A 19,244-nucleotide genomic window follows, 5' to 3' on the forward strand; every position below is an offset into this window, starting at 1 on the left:
TTTATTGTTGTAGTTATGATTGATGTTGTTGTTGGATAGGACAGAGAGAAATTGAGAGAGGAGGGGAAGACAGAAAGGGGTAGCAAAAGCAACTCCCCTGGAGGTGAGGAGTGGGGAGGCTCAAACCGAGATCCTTATGCTGGTCCTTGCGCTTTGTGCCACGTGCTTAACCCGCTGCACTACCGCCCGACTCCCTTCTTTTAGGTTTCTACCAGGAAATACCTCCTTTAGAACCCAAGTCACATTGCATTGTGTGTCCTGCATCTATTTCAAAGTATACAACTTCAGAGTCAGAGAAAATGTCATGGATGATTTTAGGAAGAAATATTTGGCATTAAAGCAACATAAGTGCTGGTATATACTCTCAGTTTTGGGGGAAAAAACTGTCTCTACTTGGTTCATGGAATGTTAAAGCGAGGTCTTATTTAATGATTAGTAAAAAGAGAACATTACAATTTTGTTGAGACAAGTTTATGAGTTAATCAAATTTTTTCTTAGTCATCTCTCCTGGGAGAAAATTACTTTTACAAACTATGTTGTAATTTGAAGATGATTTTAATTCTCTATACTTTGAGAAGAATCATTTAAAGTATGAAAACATGAAACATGTTTTTGCATCTGAGAATGCAGTTTTAATATACTCACTACCTTAATTAAAACAAAATAAAATTAGACACTATGATTTTTTTTTTAGCAGAGTACCTTTTAGAAATAAAATTTTTACAGATTTCAAAGGCTTTGGTTTAAAAAGTAAATGGCATAAAAATAAAATACATTTTGGAGACAGAATTTCACAGGGAATTAATCTTCTGCTCTAACTCATATCACCCAACTGTGAAATTCTGTAAATCAACACTAAGTACTGGTTGAAATCAAACACAAGATTAGTCAATAGTTTCAGTATGAAGTTATTAAATGGCATGATATCTGAGCCAATATTCCACTTCAGTATTTATTTATTGTGAACTAATTAGAACAATAGCAACTATCTATATAAAAATATGACACCCCAATGAATTAGTATCCCACATTTTAAATAGATTGAACCATCATGTCAGTGTTTTAGCCAAGGGGCGCACTTTTTATTCAGTCATAATTCATGTATAGAAATAACTGTATGCTCTAGAACTATACCCTGGGGAATCTTTGCCTGTTTTATTCCAAATAAGAATGAAATTCATTAATTTAAATCACTCTAGCAGGCTCTATATGGAAAAGCATGTCAGGAGCTGGAAAGTAAAATTCAAATCATAATTGTTTTAATCAAAATACAAAATAAGATAAAATACTCAATTAAGTTCCCCTTTTGGATTTGGAAACAACAGCTGCCGATACACTGAGCGGCTTTGCGTTTGAGTTCATCAGGAGGGGAGCCAGATATTGATCTGATGGCCTTTGTGTTGCTCTTAGTGTTAAAAAAAAAAAAAAAAAAGGAAATTACTGTTGGTTTTCACCGTCATGATATGTGGCTTGGGAAGGACTAACTGCTGAGACCAAAAAAAAAAAAAAAATAGCACAAAGAAAAGTATGAGAAACTACTACCCAAACCAAGAGACCCCTCACAGAATGGGAGAAGATCTTTACGTGCCATACATCAGACAAGAGGCTAATAACCAGAATATATAAAGAACTTGCAAATCTCAACAAGACAACAAATAACCTCATCCAAAAATGGGGGGAGAACATAGACAGAATATTCACCACAGAAGAGATCCAAAAGGCTGAGAAACACATGAAAAAATGCTCCAAGTCTCTGATTGTCAGAGAAATGCAAATAAAGACAACAATGAGATACCACTTCACTCCTGTGAGAATGTCATACATCAGAAAAGGTAACAGCAGCAAATGCTGGAGAGGTTGTGGGGTCAAAGGAACCCTCCTACACTGCTGGTGGGAATGTAAATTGGTCCACCCTCTGTGGAGAACAGTCTGGAGAACTCTCAGAAGGCTAAAAATGGACCTACCCTATGACCCTGCAATTCCTCTCCTGGGGATATATCTTAAGAAACCCAACACACCCATCCAAAAAGATCTGTGTACACATATGTTCTTGGCAGCACAATTTGTAATAGCCAAAACCTGGAAGCAACCCAGGTGTCCAACAACAGATGAGTGGCTGAACAAGTTATGATATATATATATATATATATATATATATATATATATATATATGAATACTACTCAGCTATAAAAAATGATGACTTCACTGTTTTCAGCCGATCTTGGATGGACCTTGAAAAATTCATGTTGAGTGAAATAAGTCAGAAACAGAAGGATGAGTATGGGATTATCTCACTCTCAGGTAGAAGTTGCAAAACAAGATCAGAAAAGAAAACACAAGTAGACCCTGAACTGGAATTGGCATATTGCACCAAAGTAAAAGACTCTGAGATGGGTGGGTGGGGAAAATACAGGTCCAAGAAGGATGACAGAGGACCTAGTGGGGGTTGTATTGTTATACGGAAAACTGGGAAATGTTATGCATGTACAAACTATTGTATTTACTGTTGAATGTAAAACATTAATTCCCCAATAAAGAAATTATAAAAAAAAGAAATAAAAGTATGTCCACAATGTAGGAATTTCTACTTAGTGCCTGTAATCTTGAAAGATGGTTTCTTTTATAAAAGACACAAACAAGAAAGAGTAATCTGCTTGAGTATAGCTTTCTAAAGGAACATAATTTAGTGTCAACAGATTATTTGTAGTTTAGAAATTAAAAATTAATACTGTTTTCCCTTCTCTCTCTCTCTTTCTCTCTTTTAACCATGTAGCAATTTAAGAAGACATGGTTCAAGGGAGGAATGTGGCAGTTTTCTTTCCCTCTGTATTTTGTGTGTTGTGCTGTCAATACCACTTGAAAATTAATTAGCCTTCATGGACAAGTCTCCCATTTGCTTTAGTGGGAGGTATCTTTGCGTAACACTCAAAGTTTGTCCATCAGAGCTTCTCTACTGCTTTCCTTTGATTAATCAGAAAACTAAAGCTCAGTCTGAATACCACTTTTCTAAAGAGTAAATGAACATATAATCTCTCACACTTTCATGAAATCGGAGGGATTAATCCTATAATCTAGTCCCCAACTGTTTTCAATTACTTGGCACCATTGGAGGTGATGTCCATGCTCAGTAAGATGGCTACTGCTGGCATAATGGTTTCTCCATGTCCTAGCACATGGTCTTGGCATTTATGATCCATCGTGAAGTGATTTGCCATGCACAGGACTGACATTTGATCACCCGAAAGGCATTGTAAGAGTGAGGAGCATGTAGACTCTTACTGACCAACTGCTGGCAAAAGCCTGACGGCATGTCACATGGTGAAAATAGCATTTAAGATGGTTTCTGAACAGACCAAAAAAAAAAAAGTATAAGGACATTGCTTTGGGAAAATTTTTCTCCCCCTACCCCCTGTTTCCTGTTTTCAAATCATATCTTAGAGGGTCAAATAGATTAAGAAGTTAGATTTGACAGCCAATTACCAAGAAATATTTTCAGAACAAATTTGACTCCGGAAATTCCAGATATTTTAAAATAACAGTGATAAAAATCCTCCTGAGAAACTTAACAGATGATGGTTTCAACACGCTAAAAAGGAGTCCCTGAAATAACCAGAGAAATCACCAGGAGACTTCCCTGCTGAATACTTTCGATTTTGTTTCGTTTTGTTTCTGTTTTTGAAAGATCACAAGAAGGATATTGAATGTATTACCTAAGGGAAGTCCTAGCAACTTGGGTAGAAATTTATGAAACAATTAGGGAATTCATAATTCCCAAGTTAGAAAAAGAAAAACATAACAAGAGCATGAGAATTTCTTACTCATCTCTTTTTGATGCATTCACTGGTTTGTCAAATGCATGCCATTCTTGATTGATTGTGAATGTATTTATTACAGATGAGCAAACAGAATGCAGAGATGGATGTGAGTGTGGCCAAATCATAGTTACTCATGTTTATAGAGTGAGAGGGCTGACTTCACCTGAGAAACCTCCATGATGGATATATAGGTAGATGTGGATTAGTGACTCCTTTCCTCACTTTCTTTTGTCTCCCTTCCCTGCCTGCCCCTCATTATTGATCTTAGTATCTGAGGCGGCAATAAACTTTGTTCTCAGTCTTGTAGAGTACAGTCAAATCAACCTCAGACAATTCATATTCATCAACCTGAGGTCAAAATCCACTATTCAAGGTAGCAAGTGTTTTGAAAGCAGCTGTTTAGTTAGCCTTAAACTACCTCTGTGGTACTATCAGAATACTATTGCTAAAATCCATTTGAATATATCACTTCTTTGCTCAGAATCATCCAGGAATTGTCATTATATATGCTGTAAAACCTGTTATTCTACTTTCAGAAGGCTAGAAGTGGAACTACTCTATGACCCTGCAATTCTTCTCCTGGGGATATATCCTAAGGAACCAAACACACCCATCCATAAAGATTTGTTTACACCTATGTTCATAGCAGCAGAATTTGTAATAACCAAAACATGGAAGCAACCCAGGTGTCCAACAACAGATGAGTGGCTGGGCAAGTTGTGGTCTATAAACACAATGGAATACTACTCAGCTATTAAAAACAGTGATTTCACATTTTTTCACCCCATCTTGGATAGAGCTTGAAGGAATCATGTTAAGTGAGATGAGCCAGAAAGAGAAGGATGAATATGGGATGATCTCACTCACAGGCAGAAGTTGAAAAACAAGATCAGAAGGGAAAACACTCAGCAGAACTTGGACTGCAGTTGGTGTATTGCACCAAAGTAAAAGACTCTGGGAAGGGTGGGGGGAGGGTTCAGATTCTGGAACATGATGGCAGAGGAGGACCTAGTAGGGGCTGTACTGTTAAGTGGAAAACTGGTAAATGTTGTGTATGTACAAACTATTTATTTTACTGTCAACTGTAAACCCCCAATAAAGAAATTTAAAAAACAAACACAAAACTTGGTCTCCTTTGCAAAACATGAAGATTCACTATGACTTGATGAGTACTTAACCATCAGGGTATTGCTTCCTTGCTATGTGTATATCTTTTGTCCTACAATTTTATAAGTGCTTATGGTTTTTCTAGCTCTCCATACTTTTGCATTCACTGTTTCCTTTCTTTGGTGAGGACACCATCTTCCCTTTACCAGCTGGTGAAGACCCCCAGAACTACACACATCAGCTCATAATTAGACCTCCGTAAATCCTCCTTAACCGTAAAACCTCCTTAACTGTTCCCCCCGCCAGGGCAGACATATCAGTAAGCTTGTGGGTCTATTAAACTACAACCTCCATTCTCAGACCCACCCTTGTCCCCAAAAATTATTGTTTAATGACCAAAGTTGCAAAGCCATGTTTGTTTGGGGGCTTTGCTATCCAACCTTCAGGATATATATTTTAAGCAATATATATATTGGCTGGTCTATTTTGTCAAAGTCTCCTAGTTAGGATGACCAGTAAAACTACACATTGATTTTGGTGTATGTCCTAAAATAGAAGAATCCTTATAAAGACAATTTTACTGCTTCTTTGAGTCACCATTATTTTGCACTCCTGGTAGTGAGACATTCACTATGCTGTCAGCGATGACAGTCCAAAAAATACCAGTTTTGTTTCCCTTTTTGATTGACAGTTTGTCTTTCATGAACTCAATCTTCACATCAACATTTCTTTAAAGTAGGTAAAATATATGGATTTCTCATGGAGTGCTTTGATTCTTAATGATGAAAAAAGTATTATCTCAAATTTTTAAAGAGAATTTATTTATTCATGAGAAAGGCAGAAAGAGAAAGAACCAGACATCACTCTGGTACATATGCTGCTGGGGATTGAACTTGGGACTTCATGATTGATAATCTAGTGCTTTATCCACTGTGCCACTGCCCGGACCACTATCTCTTATTTATATGTGTTCTGTCCCTTAGATTTTTCTAAAGTTAAAAAATAGGGCGAGGGGCAGAAATAGTCATTAACTCAATATGCAGAATTTTATGATGATAAATAAGAATGAGAAATGATATATCGTTTAAGCTGCATCCTAAAAGCCTATACATGTGTAATTATCACATAGGGCAGTGATTTTCAACTTCATTTGCACATTAGAATGACTTTTACAAACCCTTTAAAATAAAGATTTTAGGTCTTCCTAGATAGACTGAATCAGAGACACTCTCCAGGAGTTAAGCACAGGAATCTTATTAAAATCTCCATTGCTGCACAATTTTGTTGTACGGCAAGCTAAAAATATATTAATAAATATATAAATAAAAATAAACTATAACCTCCTCTTACCCTCGAAAGGACATGGTAACATAAAAATGAATACACCACGAAAACACTATAAAATAAATGGACAAAGCACTTTTAACACTTAGTTAAAAGGAACAGTAAAGGTATAAATATAATATCGGGTATGAGGTTGGTTCTGAAATTCATGACTTAAAGTTTTATGGTCTTTCACTATACAGAGATACACTTGAAAATTGCCTCCCTCTAAATTTCTTAGTTGTCAACAGCTAAGAGGGAAACATGAATGCTTGTAAATTTGCATTGTCTCTAAGCTATAATTCTAATATTGAAAAAATTTTCTGGTTATTAAAATTTGAGAATTTACTGTACCAAAAAAGGACTTATGAGTTTAGTTGGCAAGCTGAAAAGTTCTTTCACTTAAGTTTTCATTGACCCTCAAACATAGCTCTATGTAATTACCATTTTTTTTTTACATTTATTCCCTTAAGCAATCGACCATATCTTCATTGTCTGGCTGGGCACTTAGTATTTACTAGTCACTTAGTGTCTATTACACACACTGGACAGTCAGATATTGATGACTAGTGTAGGCAAGTGTTTCTGTGTGAGCAGGTGTACAACTGAAAATATATTATCATATATTATCATTTACATTTCAGATAAATGTAAAAAAGGTTTAACCAACTATAAGATTTGTCTATAATGATTATCAAAGCACTATCTGAAATGCCTATGGTATGCCAGAAAAATTCACTACATGTACGTGTCACTATTTCCAGCCAACCTGGTGGTTAACCAGTCCCACAAAGTCAGGGAAATGAAAAAAAAAGAAAAAAGAAAAAAAAAGTCAGGGAAATGAAGCCATTGAATGATGTATTCAAGTACTTGATCTCAGCCCTCAAAGCCTCACTCAGTTTTTGCTATCGTTTCATGCTGTGGTGTAAAGTAGATAGATTGGTATTTAATATCAAAATTCTTGGGGGTAGTGCAGTGGGTTAAGTGCACATGGTGCAAAGCACAAGGAACTGCTCAAGGATCTTGGTTTGAGTCCCCGGATCCCCACCTGCAGGGGGGTTGCTTCATAAGTGGTGAAGCAGGTCTGCAGGTGTCTATCTTTCTCTCCCCTCTCTGTCTTCCCCTCCTCTCTCCATTTCTCTCTGTCCTATCCAACAACAATGGCACCAATAATAACTACAACAATAAAACAACAAGGGCAACAAAAGGGAATAAATAAATAAATATTTAAAATAAAGCTGTAGATTACATTTTCCACTAAAATATCAGGATTAAAAATACATCCAATAAAAAAACACAAAACTGGAACATCTCACCAATATTCCTGTATATGATATGTGGCATGACAAGATATGTTATCATTTTAATACTTTTAACTCACTTAACCTTTTTTTAAACATTTTTTTTATATTTATTTATTTATTTTCCATTTTGCTGCCCTTGTTTAACATTGTTGTGGTTATTGATGTCGTTGTTGTTGGATAGGACAGAGAGAACTGGAGAGAGGAAGGGAAGACAGAGAGGGGGAGAGAAAAACAGACACCTGCAGACCTGCTTCACTGCTTGTAAAGGGACTCCCCTGTAGGTGGGGAGCCGGGGGCTCAGAGAGGGATCCTTAAGCCGGTCCTTGCATTTTGCGCCACGTGCGCTTAACCTGCTGCACCATCACCCTACTCCCACTTAACCTTTTTTTTTTTTTTTTTTTTTTTCACTTCATGGAAAATTTTACTCTGAAATTTTTTAACAATGCAGAAATGAATTGACACAACTACTTTTTAAATTAACAGTCATGAAATTCACTTTGAGTAAGTATATCTTTTCAGCTGAGGAAAAAATCGATAGAGCATTAATGTATCACAGGGCCTCTGAATCCATCATGCCTGTCAATGACCATTTTTTTAGTAGAATTCTTGTAACATACAAAAAAATTATATTTTTTTAAACTTTATTTATTTGATAGGACAGAGAGAAATTTACAGAGGAGGAGGACAGAGAACAAGAGAGACAGAAGCCTGTAAAGCTTTCTCTCTGCTGGTGAGGACCACAGGCTTGGCAACTTTTTCAGATAAAAAGAGACAAAGGGGATCCCAATTTGAGCCCCTGGCTCCCCACCTACAGGGGAGTCGTTTCACAAGTGGTGAGGCAGGTCTCTCCCTCTCTGTCTTCCCTTCCTCTCTCCATTTCTCTCTGGCCTATCCAACAACACCAACAGCAATGGCAACAATAATAACAACAACAAAGGCAACAAAATGGGAAAAATAGCCTCCAGGAGCAGTGGATTCTTAGTGCAGGCACCCAGCCCCAGTGATAACCCTGGAGGTAAAAAACAGTGATAACCCTGGAGGTAAAAAAAAAAAAAAAAAAAAAACAAAGGGCAAGACAACACAGCACCAAATTTTCCTTCAGCATGATGAAGGCTTCACTTGAACCTGAATCCCATAAATGACAAAGTAGGCGCACTGTCCAGATAAGCTTTTTCTCTGGCCCTAGTTCAATTAGCTTTTTTTTTTTTTTAATTTATTTTTATCTCTGGAACTCAGTGCCTACACAGCCAACCCACCACTTTTGGTGCCCTTTATTTTATATTATAGATTATAGAGGAATGGAGAGAAGGGGAGATAGAGAAGGAAAAAAAAAGAGAGAGAGAGAGAGAGAGACAGAGAGACTACTTGTGAAGCTTTCCCCTTGCAGATGGGGACTGAGGGCTCGAACCTGGGTCCTTGCACATTATAACATGTGCACACAACCAGGTGCACCGCCACCCCCTACCTCACCCCCCCCCAATTTCTAGTTGTTTCTTACCTGAAAGTTGCCAAAACAGCTTCCCCCTGGGAGGGTGACATAACTCACAAAGGGAGGTCCAGGGGATGGTAGCGACTCATAGACCACCAGGCCTTCACTTGGGAACGAAGCCCTCTGCTGCTGCTTGCTTTCCCAAAACTCCTGTAACATTGACACAACATTTACTGAAAAAGACAAGAAATAGAATCGGTTATTAGGAAGGAAAATACCCTAACAGAAATCCAAACAACAACAACAAAAGAGTTACTGGAGAGTGTACCAAATACGTATTCGACAGGAGGGTATAGACTAAGGGTGATTTCAGCTGTGAAAGAAGCAAATACTCTTTCACACGAATGTGTTCCCTTCTTCTCCAGCATGGCTCAAGTGATCCAACATCCTAATTCAAACACTGCAGTATGTTTAATTTATGTTCAAGTTCATTTCTTAACTATCAAATTCAATGATCTCATTTTTTCCAGAAAATATGCTTTAATCAATGTTGCAAACTTATGATTATCCATGGATTTTACTCCTCTTTCTCATAGAATTTTTTTTTTTCTTTTTTGCCTCCAGGGTTATTGCTGGGGCTCGGTGCCTGCACTACGAATCCACTGCTCCTGTGGAACCTTTATTTATTTATTTACTTACTTATTTATTGATTTATTTTGGATGGGACAAGATAAATTGAGAAAGGAGGGGAAGATAGGGAGAGAGAAAGATAGACACTTGAAGACCTGCTTCACCGATTGTGAAGAGAATCTCTGCAGATGGGGAGCTGGGGCTCGAACTGGGATCTTTGTGAGGTTCCTTATGCTTCGTACTATGTGCACTTAACCTGGTGCTCCACTGCCCATCTACCTAGATTGCTAAACCTATGAAATCAACATTGCATTTGGAGATAAAGATGTAAATGATGAACATTTTAACTGGGCCTCACCTACTATAAGACCTAGAAGGGGCCAGGCAGTGGTGCACCTGGTTAAGCACACACATTATAGGTCACAAGGAGCCGGGTTCAAGCCCCTGGTCCCTACCTGCAGGGGAAAAGCTTCACAAGTGGTGAAATAGTGCTGCAGGTGTCTATCTCTCTCCCCTTCTATCTCCTCCTCCCTTCTCAGTTTCTCTCTGTTTCTATCCAATAATACAAATAAATAAATAAATAAATAAATTTTAAAAAAAGAAAAGATTTAGGAGAAGGCAGAAAAATTCTTTCATGCTCCTTTCCATCCAAATATAAAGGAGAAAGGCAACTGTGTAATAAACAGGGGTGGAGTGGGGGACTGGAAAAAGTCATGAGTGAAACTAATAACATGGAGACCTTGTTAAGGACCAGGTCTGCTGAATGACTTCAGAAAATATGGTAATAGCTATAGCCATATGCTTTAGATTAAATGACCTGTGATAGCCTGCAGAAGTTCCAGATCAAATTAGGCTGCTTTGTTTATCCTGTACTGCAAATTGAATTGTGGAAATTAATAAGGAAAATAGAATTGTAGAGTCAAAAGAGATCTTACAGGTCATGCAGACAAAGATCAACCAAATGCAGGAATTCCTTGGACAAAACTCCTGACACCTGCCCATCTCGCCTGTGCCTGAGCACATGGGAGGACCTGGTAACTGGCACATTTGGAGGCAGCTCAGTTCAGCTGCTTGTAATTCTAACTGTGAACAGGTCTTTGGGGGAAGTGAACTGAAAAAAAAATCCACTTTTCTGCGAGATATATACAAGGAGTTAATTTCTCATTTCTGGTTCTCCTACAAGGTTATTATTGCCTTACCCTGATGAAGGCTCACCACATTCTTGAATATAGTGTAGGGTATCTGTTGTTTCTGCCTGCTTGACATAGGTTTCTTGTCTAGTGACAACAGCAAAAAGACTTTCTTAAGAAACCACTGTCCCTTCAATCATGTCCTCTCCTAGGTCAAGAGTTGAGGATTTGACCAAAACCAGGCCACTCAGAGTCAATGAGACTGTTGGCAGTGTCAGATGACTAAATTCTCTTTCCTCACCAGACTTCTGGGGGTGAGGTGGTAGGTATTTGGTGCAATGCTGCTTAAGAAAAAGAAAAAGATGACTGAGAGAAAGCTAATTAAGAAGAGATAGAGGTGGGTGGGGTAATTAGCATAGTGGTTATGTAAAGAGACTGTCATGCCTGAGGCTCCAAAGTCCCTGGTTCCAGCTATGTCTTAGTTATCTGAACCAATACTTCTGCCTTTTCCTTGAGTTTGATAACACTCACTTATACATTAAAGTCTACTAACAGGGAGTCAGGCGATAGCACAGTGGGTTAAGAGCAGGTGGCGCAAAGCTCAAGGACCGGAGTAAGGATCCCGGTTGGATTCCCCAGCTTCTCACCTGCAGGGGAGTCACTTCACAGGTGATGAAACAGGTCTGCAGGTGTTTGTCTTTCTCTCCCTCTCTGTCTTCCCCTCCTCTCTCCATTTCTCTCTTTCCTATCCAACAACAATGACAACAATAATAACAACAACAATAAAACAAGGACAACAAAAGGGAATAAATAAATAATTTTTAAAAATAAAGTTTACTAACAAAAACACATCTGTTTTCTATTTATTTATTTATTTATTTATTTATTTATTTATTTATTTATTCATGGAAAGAAGGCAGAGAAGGAGAAAGAACCAGACATCACTGTGATACATGTGCTGTCAAGGACCAAACTCAGGACCCCATGGTTGAGAATCCAGTGCTTTATCTACTGCGTCACCACCCGGACCAGCACCACCTGTCTTTTCTTTCTTTTTTTTTTTTTTTTATTATTTTTTTTTAATTTTTTTTTATTTAAGAAAGGATTAATTAACAAAACCATAGGGTAGGAGGGGTACAACTCCACACAATTCCCACCGCCCAATCTCCATATCCCACCCCCTCCCCAGTAGCTTTCCCATTCTCTATCCCTCTGGGAGCATGGACCCAGGGTCGTTGAGGGTTGCAGAAGGTAGAAGGTCTGGCTTCTGTAATTGCTTCCCCGCTGAACATGGGCGTTGACTGGTCGGTCCATACTCCCAGTCTGCCTCTCTCTTTCCCTAGTAGGGTGGGTCTCTGGGGAAGCTGAGCTCCAGGACATATTGGTGGGGTCTTCAATCCAGGGAAGCCTGGTTAGCATCCTGATGGTATCTGGAACCTGGTGACTGAAAAGAGAGTTAACATACAAAGCCAAACAAATTGTTGAGCAATCATGGACCCAAAGCTTGGAATAGTGGAGAGGAAGTGTTAGGGAGGGTACTCACTGCAAACTCTAGTATACTTCTGCTTTCTTACTTTGGTGCCATACTCCAAACTCAGTCAATTTCTGCTTTGCGTTTCTACTTCTTTTTTTTTTTTTTTTTTTACATGCATAACATTCCCCAGATTCCCATTTAACAATACAACCCCCACTATTTCATTCATCATTTTTCATGGACCTGTATGGACATCTGTTTTCTTAAAGTCCTAGATTATATAATTTTTGTTCTTTCAAATATTTTTCATGTAATAGGTAATACCTATTATAATATCCTTTAGTATTCCTATTATAATATCCTTTGGTAATACCTATTATAATATCCTTTGGTATTCTCCCAACTACTTTCCTGAGGTGTGTGTGTGTGTGTGTGTGTGTGTATGCATTGTAAAGGCCTCTCACATGTGATTTCACTGCTCCATGCTGACTTTTTTATGTAGAGAGAAAAAATAACCATAATAGGTTCCTCCATGGGCCATGGCACTCCCAAAGGGTCTAGTCGGACTTGAGCATGGGTGTTGTGCACATGTCAAGGCAGGTGTCTTACCAGCTGAGCTATTTCTCTGGTCCCCTAGATGTGCTCTAAAATGCTGGACTTTGATACCTCTCAGGGGATCCAGAGAGTTATAGAGTTTAACCTGAAGACAGACAGTTGCACAACCACTTACTGAGTGCTCAAAAGACCTGGTTCCTTTATCTAGTCATCTGATCAGCTTCATGATATATATATATATATATATATATATATATATATATATATATATATATATATATGCCTCCAGGGTTATTGCTGGGGCTCAGTGCCAGCACTATGAATTCACAGCTCCTGGTGGCCGTCTTTCCCATTTTTATTGGATAGGACAGAAAGAAACTTAATGAAGAGGGGAAGATAGAGAGGAAAAAAGAAACATAAGATACCTCTAGGTCTGCTTTGTTGCTTGTGAAGTGACCCCCCTGCAGGTGGGGAGCAGGGGGCTTGAACCCAGATCCTTCATGCTATGTGCTCTTAACCGGGTGCGCCTACTTACATTTTAAAACTTTGGTGCTGGGGACTGGGCGGTAGTGCAGTGGGTTAAGAGCACATGGTACAAAGTGCAAAGACCAGAGTAAGGATCCCAGTTCGAGCCCCCAGCTCCCCACTTGCAGAGAGGGGTTGCTTCACAAGCGGTGAAGCTGGTCTGCAAGTGTCTGTCTCCCCCTCCTCTCTCAATTTCTCTCTGTCCTATCCAACAACAACAACAGCTGTAACAACAATTAACAACAAGGGCAACAAAATGGGAAAAATGGCCTCCAGGAGCAGTGGATTCGTAGTGCGGCACTGATTCCCCAGCAATAACTTTGTTGCTTAGTATTTAAGAGTTGTATTATGTAGTGTGTGTGTGTATGTGGGGGGGGGGTGTAGTGGCATAAATTTCAGTGGGAATAAATTAACTACTCAAATCCCTGTTGAAGTGATTAAGGTAAGAGGAGCCAGTACAGAGCTTTTTCAATGATTCACAATAATATTTTCTTTTTTTTAAATTTTATTTATTTATTTATTCCCTTTTGTTGCCCTTGTTGTTTTTTTATTGTTGTAGTTATTATTGTTGTTGTCGTCGTTGTTGGATAGGACAGAGAGAAATGCAGAGAGGAGGGGAAGACAGAGAGGAGGAGAGAAAGATAGACACCTGCAGACCTGCTTCACCGCCTGTGAAGCGACTCCCCTGCAGGTGGGGAGCCGGGGTTCAAACCGGGATCCTTATGCCGGTCCTTGTGCTTTGCGCCACCTGCGCTTAACCCGCTGCGCTACAGCCCGACTCCCAATAATATTTTCTTTTTAAAATTTTTTTAAAATATTTTCTTTTTTATCCCTTTTGTTGCCCTTGTTGTTTATCATTGTTGTTATTACTATTGTTGTTATTGTTATTATTGCTGTCATTGTTGTTGGATAAGACAGAGAAATGGACAGATGAAGGGAAGAAAGAGTGGGGGAAAGAAAGACAGACACATGCAGACCTGCTTCACTGCCCGTGAAGTGACCCCCCTGCAGATGGGAAGCTGGGGGCTTGAACTGGGAACTTTATGCCAGTCCTTGTACTTAGCACCACGTGCACTTAACCCACTGCGCTACTGCCTGGCCCCCAAACAAGAATTTTGGAGCTGGCTCACTTGAATTTCTACTTGTGGTTGACCTCCAGAATTTAGTAGAAATGTTGTAAAGGTTGAAGGCTAAAACTGAAGCCAGGGGTCTGTTGCTTTTAGAGTCAACAAGTTCCATTAGCCTGCTGAGTTAGTTCACTGCTGAATGATGTTCAGTGAAAAACCAGACTAGGCAGAGGGTGATTCATGATTCTCTATGTAAAATGAACTCCGAATTGTTGGCATGTAAATGGCATGTCTTAAGTAAAATTTCGGCATGAATGTAAAAAAAGTAGCTTTCAATTTTTCCTTCTATAACTTTGAAAGATTTCTTTGATGGTTCTATGTATGTCATTGCCTCCAAAGAGTGCAACACATACACACACACACAGACACACACACACTCCATCTTTCCATCCCTATCTCCTCTGTGACTGGAAAACCAGACGGATGGGGTGAAGAAGGAAGAAGCCCAGACTGTTGTTTGGAATTTCAGAAATACATCCTCCTTCATTTTTTGAAGCAGCAACAACCAGGGTCATGTGCAATATCAAAGAAAAGGTGAGCAAAGTATCAAGTACTGTTGAAGAAAACCATCCATGTTTGAGGTTTGGTCTCATTTCACAATTTAGTCTCAAGCTGAGCTGATATTCAGTGTTCAGCCAACAGTGCTAAGAAATAGGATTTGTGGAATTGGCGTATTGCACCCAAGTAAAAGACTCTGGGGTGGGTGGGTGGGGAGAATACAGGTCCATGAAGGATGATAAATGACATAGTGGGGGTTGTATTGTTAAATGGGAAACTGGGGAATGTTATGCATGTACAAACTATTGTATTTACTGTTGAATGTAAAACATTAATTCCTCAATAAAGAAATAAATTAAAAAAAAAAAAAAGAAATAGGATTTGTGGATGTAATTCTATTTAGACAAAGTTGTAAGACTGGATAGCCCTTACAAGAAGAGCAAGAGGCACCAGGGTTTTTTGTTTGTTTGTTTGTTTTTTTGCTTCCAGGGTTATTTCTGGGTCTAAGTGCCTGCACTACAAATCCACTGCTCCTGGAGACCATCTTTTTTCTATTTTGTTGTTGTTACTGCTGTTGTTGGGTAGGAGAGAGAGAAATTGAGAGAGGAAAAAGAAGACACAGAGAGGGGGAGAAAAAGACAGATACCAGCAGACCTGTTTCACCACTTGTGAAACAACCCCCCTACAGGCAAGGAGCTGGGGGCTTGAACCGGGATCCTTATGCCTATCCTTGTGCTTCGTAATAATGTGTGCTTAACCTGATGCGCTACAGCTTGGCCCTCTGTTTTTTGTTTGTTTGTTTGTTGTTCTCCATCTTGTGAGAACACGGCCTTTAATTTGATCTTGGAATTCCCAGCCTCCAGAATTGTGTGAAAACTAATATCTGTCCTGGGGCCGGGTGGTGGCATACCTGGTTGAGCATACATGTTAGGAGCCGGGTTCGAGCCTTGGGTCCCCACCTGCCAGGGAAAGATTCGCAAGTGGTGAAGCAGGGCTGCAGGTGTCTCTCTCTGTCTCTCTCCTTTGCTATCACGCCCTCCCCTCTCAATTTCTGGCTTCCCTCTCAATTTCAATTTCTCTATCCAATAAATAAATAAAGATAAAAAATTAAACCTAAAAAAAGAACTTTTCCTTAAAATAATTAATATCAGTCCTTTAAGTCACAAGTCTATGGTATTTTTGTTATAGCAGCTTTAGTTCATTAAGACATTTTTTTTTTGGAATACTTTTGAATACTTTGCATAACAAGACAATTTGCTGTGTGGTTTATAGATACTGTGTGGCTACCTTCCTCTTCATTCTGTTTTTAAAATTGAATGTGATGGTTTTCAGAGTGATCCAACAGAGCTCTAAGCAAATCTTTCATATTTGAGCTTTTAGTTTTCTCTTCATCAAGCTTTGGTTTTTCAAAACATTTATTTTTAGATATTTTACTTATATATTTATTGAGTACAGACAAAGAAATCAAGAAGGAAGGAGGAGATAGGGAGAGAGATAGTGAGACACCTGCAGCCCTGCTTCACCACCCGAAAAGTTTTCCCCTCTGCAGATGGGGACGGGGGCTTGAACCCAAGTCCTTGTGCATGGCAACATGTGCACTCAATGGGGAACACTACTACCCAGTCCCAATCAAGCTTTCTTTTTTATTGTAAAGTTCAGCACTGAGTGACCTTGGAAGTGTCACAGCCACTAGAGCAACAGACTTTCAAGCAGAGGTTTTGAGTTAGTACCTAGCACTGTATTTGCCAGAGTGATGCTCTGGCTCCTCCCCCCCCCCCCCCACACCTCTTTCTAGCCTTCTCTCCCTCCCTTACTTCATCTCTCTCTTTCTCTCTCACATAAATAAATATGTAAGTAAATACATCTTAACAAAGAGATTAGAAATAAAATTCACAACAGAGGCTTCACAGAAGGCGAGGGAAGAGGACCAGGCAGTGGGTACACCTAGTAGAGTGTACACACTCCCATGTGCAAGGACCCAGGTTCAAGCCCTAAGTTCCAGCCTGCAGGGGTGGAAGCTTCATGAGTAATGAAATACTGCTGTGTGTGTCTCTCTTCCTGTGTTCTACTCTATCTCCCCCTTGCTTCTCAATTTCTGTCTTTATTTACAAAAATGCTGCCAGGAGTGTTGTATTTGTCATGCACTGAGTTGTGGTGATAACCCTGGTGGCAAAAATAAAATATAAATAAATAAAAAATAAACTAGTTAAGTAATGTGAAAAAGATCAGGGAGATCAAACATTTACCCCTAAAGACACGCAGAACAAGTACTCAGGAAAAATTATACCATCTGAAGGTCAATGACTATTCCAGAGAACAATAATGGCCCAAAGAATCTGTCAACACTATACTTCACTTTCTTTATTTTCCTTAATCAAAGTATAAAGTCTACATATATGTAATCACTGTATAAATTCATCTGAGTGCAGATGTCAATAAACAAAAAAATAATACATTTTTTTTAAAAAAAAGAACAAAACCAACCAGCTAAGTAAGAAGGCAGTTGAAGAATCAAGACGTTGAATAATGTGGAGCACCTTGAAAGTTCACCCTCTGACCATTTCTAACAGAAGTCCTCAACCGACTTCAGCTACAGCAGTGTCTTTGCTTATTTCCCAAATGCCTACTGCTTTTTCTCAACCTGTTCCTTTGAAGTTCTTGCTTCTACCATGAATGTTGATTCTGACCCTTCTCTCTATCCTTCTAATATACCCTAAACTTCAGAGGTGACACCACCGCTTCCATCATGCCTTACTCACTGCTCCAACCCACATGAAACTCCTTTACTGAGTTCTTATTTCATTAAGTAGTGTTGTGTTTGCACTTAATCTCCTAGAAACCATATTGATCAAATGGATACAGTACTCATGGCTAGATTTATCAAGTCAGACTTGGCTGGACTTATTTCTTTCCAGAAAGATGGAATTTGTTGTGATAGCTTATCTGACGTGGCACAGTTCTCTGTTAACTCACAGCGCACTGTGAGATTATAGAGAAAGGGACTCTGGCTCATTCTTTTGTAGCTTCTTTGGTCTCCAGCACAAGGGTGTTCACCCAGAAAGAGTTGCTGAATTCATTTGAAATCTAAGAAAATTCTTCAAAATCAGAAGTTTGTGTGCAACTGAGTGAACATATAAAAAGTAAAAGAACTGTGGTCTGGGAGGTGGCACAGTGGATAAAGTGTTGGACTCTCAAGCATGGGGTCCTGAGTTCAATCCCCAACAGCACATGTGCCAGAGTGATGTATTGTTCTTTCTCTTTCTCCTCCTAATTTCTCACTAATGAATAAAATCTTTTTAAAAAGGCAGGGGGGAGTTGGGCAGTAGTATGGCAGTTTAAGTGCAGGTGGCACAAAGCACAAGGACCAGCTTAAGGATCCTGATTCAAGCACCTGACTCCCCACCTATAGGGGAGTCGCTTCACAAGCAATGAAGCAGGTCTGCAGGTGTGTATCTTTCTCTCCCCCTCTGAGTCTTCCCCTCCTCCATTTCTCTGTCCCATCCAACAATGATGACATCAATAACAACAACAATAATAAGTACAGCAATCAAACAACAAGGGCAACAAAAGGGAATAAATAAATTTTAAAAAGAACCAAAAAAATGAAAAAAAGAAAAAAGAACTTCAAGATAGGCCAATGTCTATACACATTTATTTTTTTGATTATAGAAATAGCATTTCAGGGGCCAGGCAGTGATGCACCCAGTTAAGCACACATAGTACTAAGTGCAAGGTTCTGTACAAGGGTCTGGATTAGAGCCTCTGGCTCCCCACTTGCAAGGTGGACGCTTCACAAAGGTTGAAAAAGATCTGCAGGTGTTTATTTTTCTCTCTCCCTCTCTACATCCCACTTCCCTCTCAATTTCTGTATGTCCTATCCAATAAAAATGGAAAAAATGGCCACTAGGAGTAGTGGATTCGTAGTGCCGACACCGAGCCCCAGAGATAACTCCGGAGGCAAAATAATAATAATAAAAAATAAGAAAAAGAAATAGCATTAGCATTTCTAACTGGCTAACAAAATAGTAGAATGCTACATTTATACAACAGAGATATTTCCAAGTAGTATTTAAATGTAAAAAAGTGTATAGCATAGCAATAAGTTAATGCAAAGGAGAGCACAGCTATAAATCAAGGGAGTGAAGGATTAGGAAAAGTCTATGGAGGAAAAAGACATAGGTTGAATCTCCTTGAAGAAGTGAAGTATAGATGAGGATGTGTCGAGAGGAGCTGTGCTCCAAAAAGAGTGAAGGTGGCATTTGATAAAAGCAATTAAAAGACAATCATGTCTCTACCAAGAAACTGCATAAGGTAGATACAGAGAAT

General features: G+C 39.0%; 1 protein-coding gene across 1 annotated transcript in view; it reads right to left on the reverse strand.

Annotated features, from left to right (window-relative positions):
- Positions 1–19,244, reverse strand: part of LIX1 (limb and CNS expressed 1) — a 66,060-nt gene that overhangs the window by 26,083 nt on the left and 20,733 nt on the right. The window contains exon 2 of the mRNA XM_007529908.3: positions 9,049–9,212. Within this exon, the coding sequence (XP_007529970.1) occupies positions 9,049–9,212 (164 nt within the window). The remainder of the gene's footprint in view (positions 1–9,048; positions 9,213–19,244) is intronic.

The sequence above is a fragment of the Erinaceus europaeus genome, chromosome 11 (genome assembly GCF_950295315.1).
Source record: "Erinaceus europaeus chromosome 11, mEriEur2.1, whole genome shotgun sequence".
NCBI lineage: Eukaryota > Metazoa > Chordata > Mammalia > Eulipotyphla > Erinaceidae > Erinaceus > Erinaceus europaeus.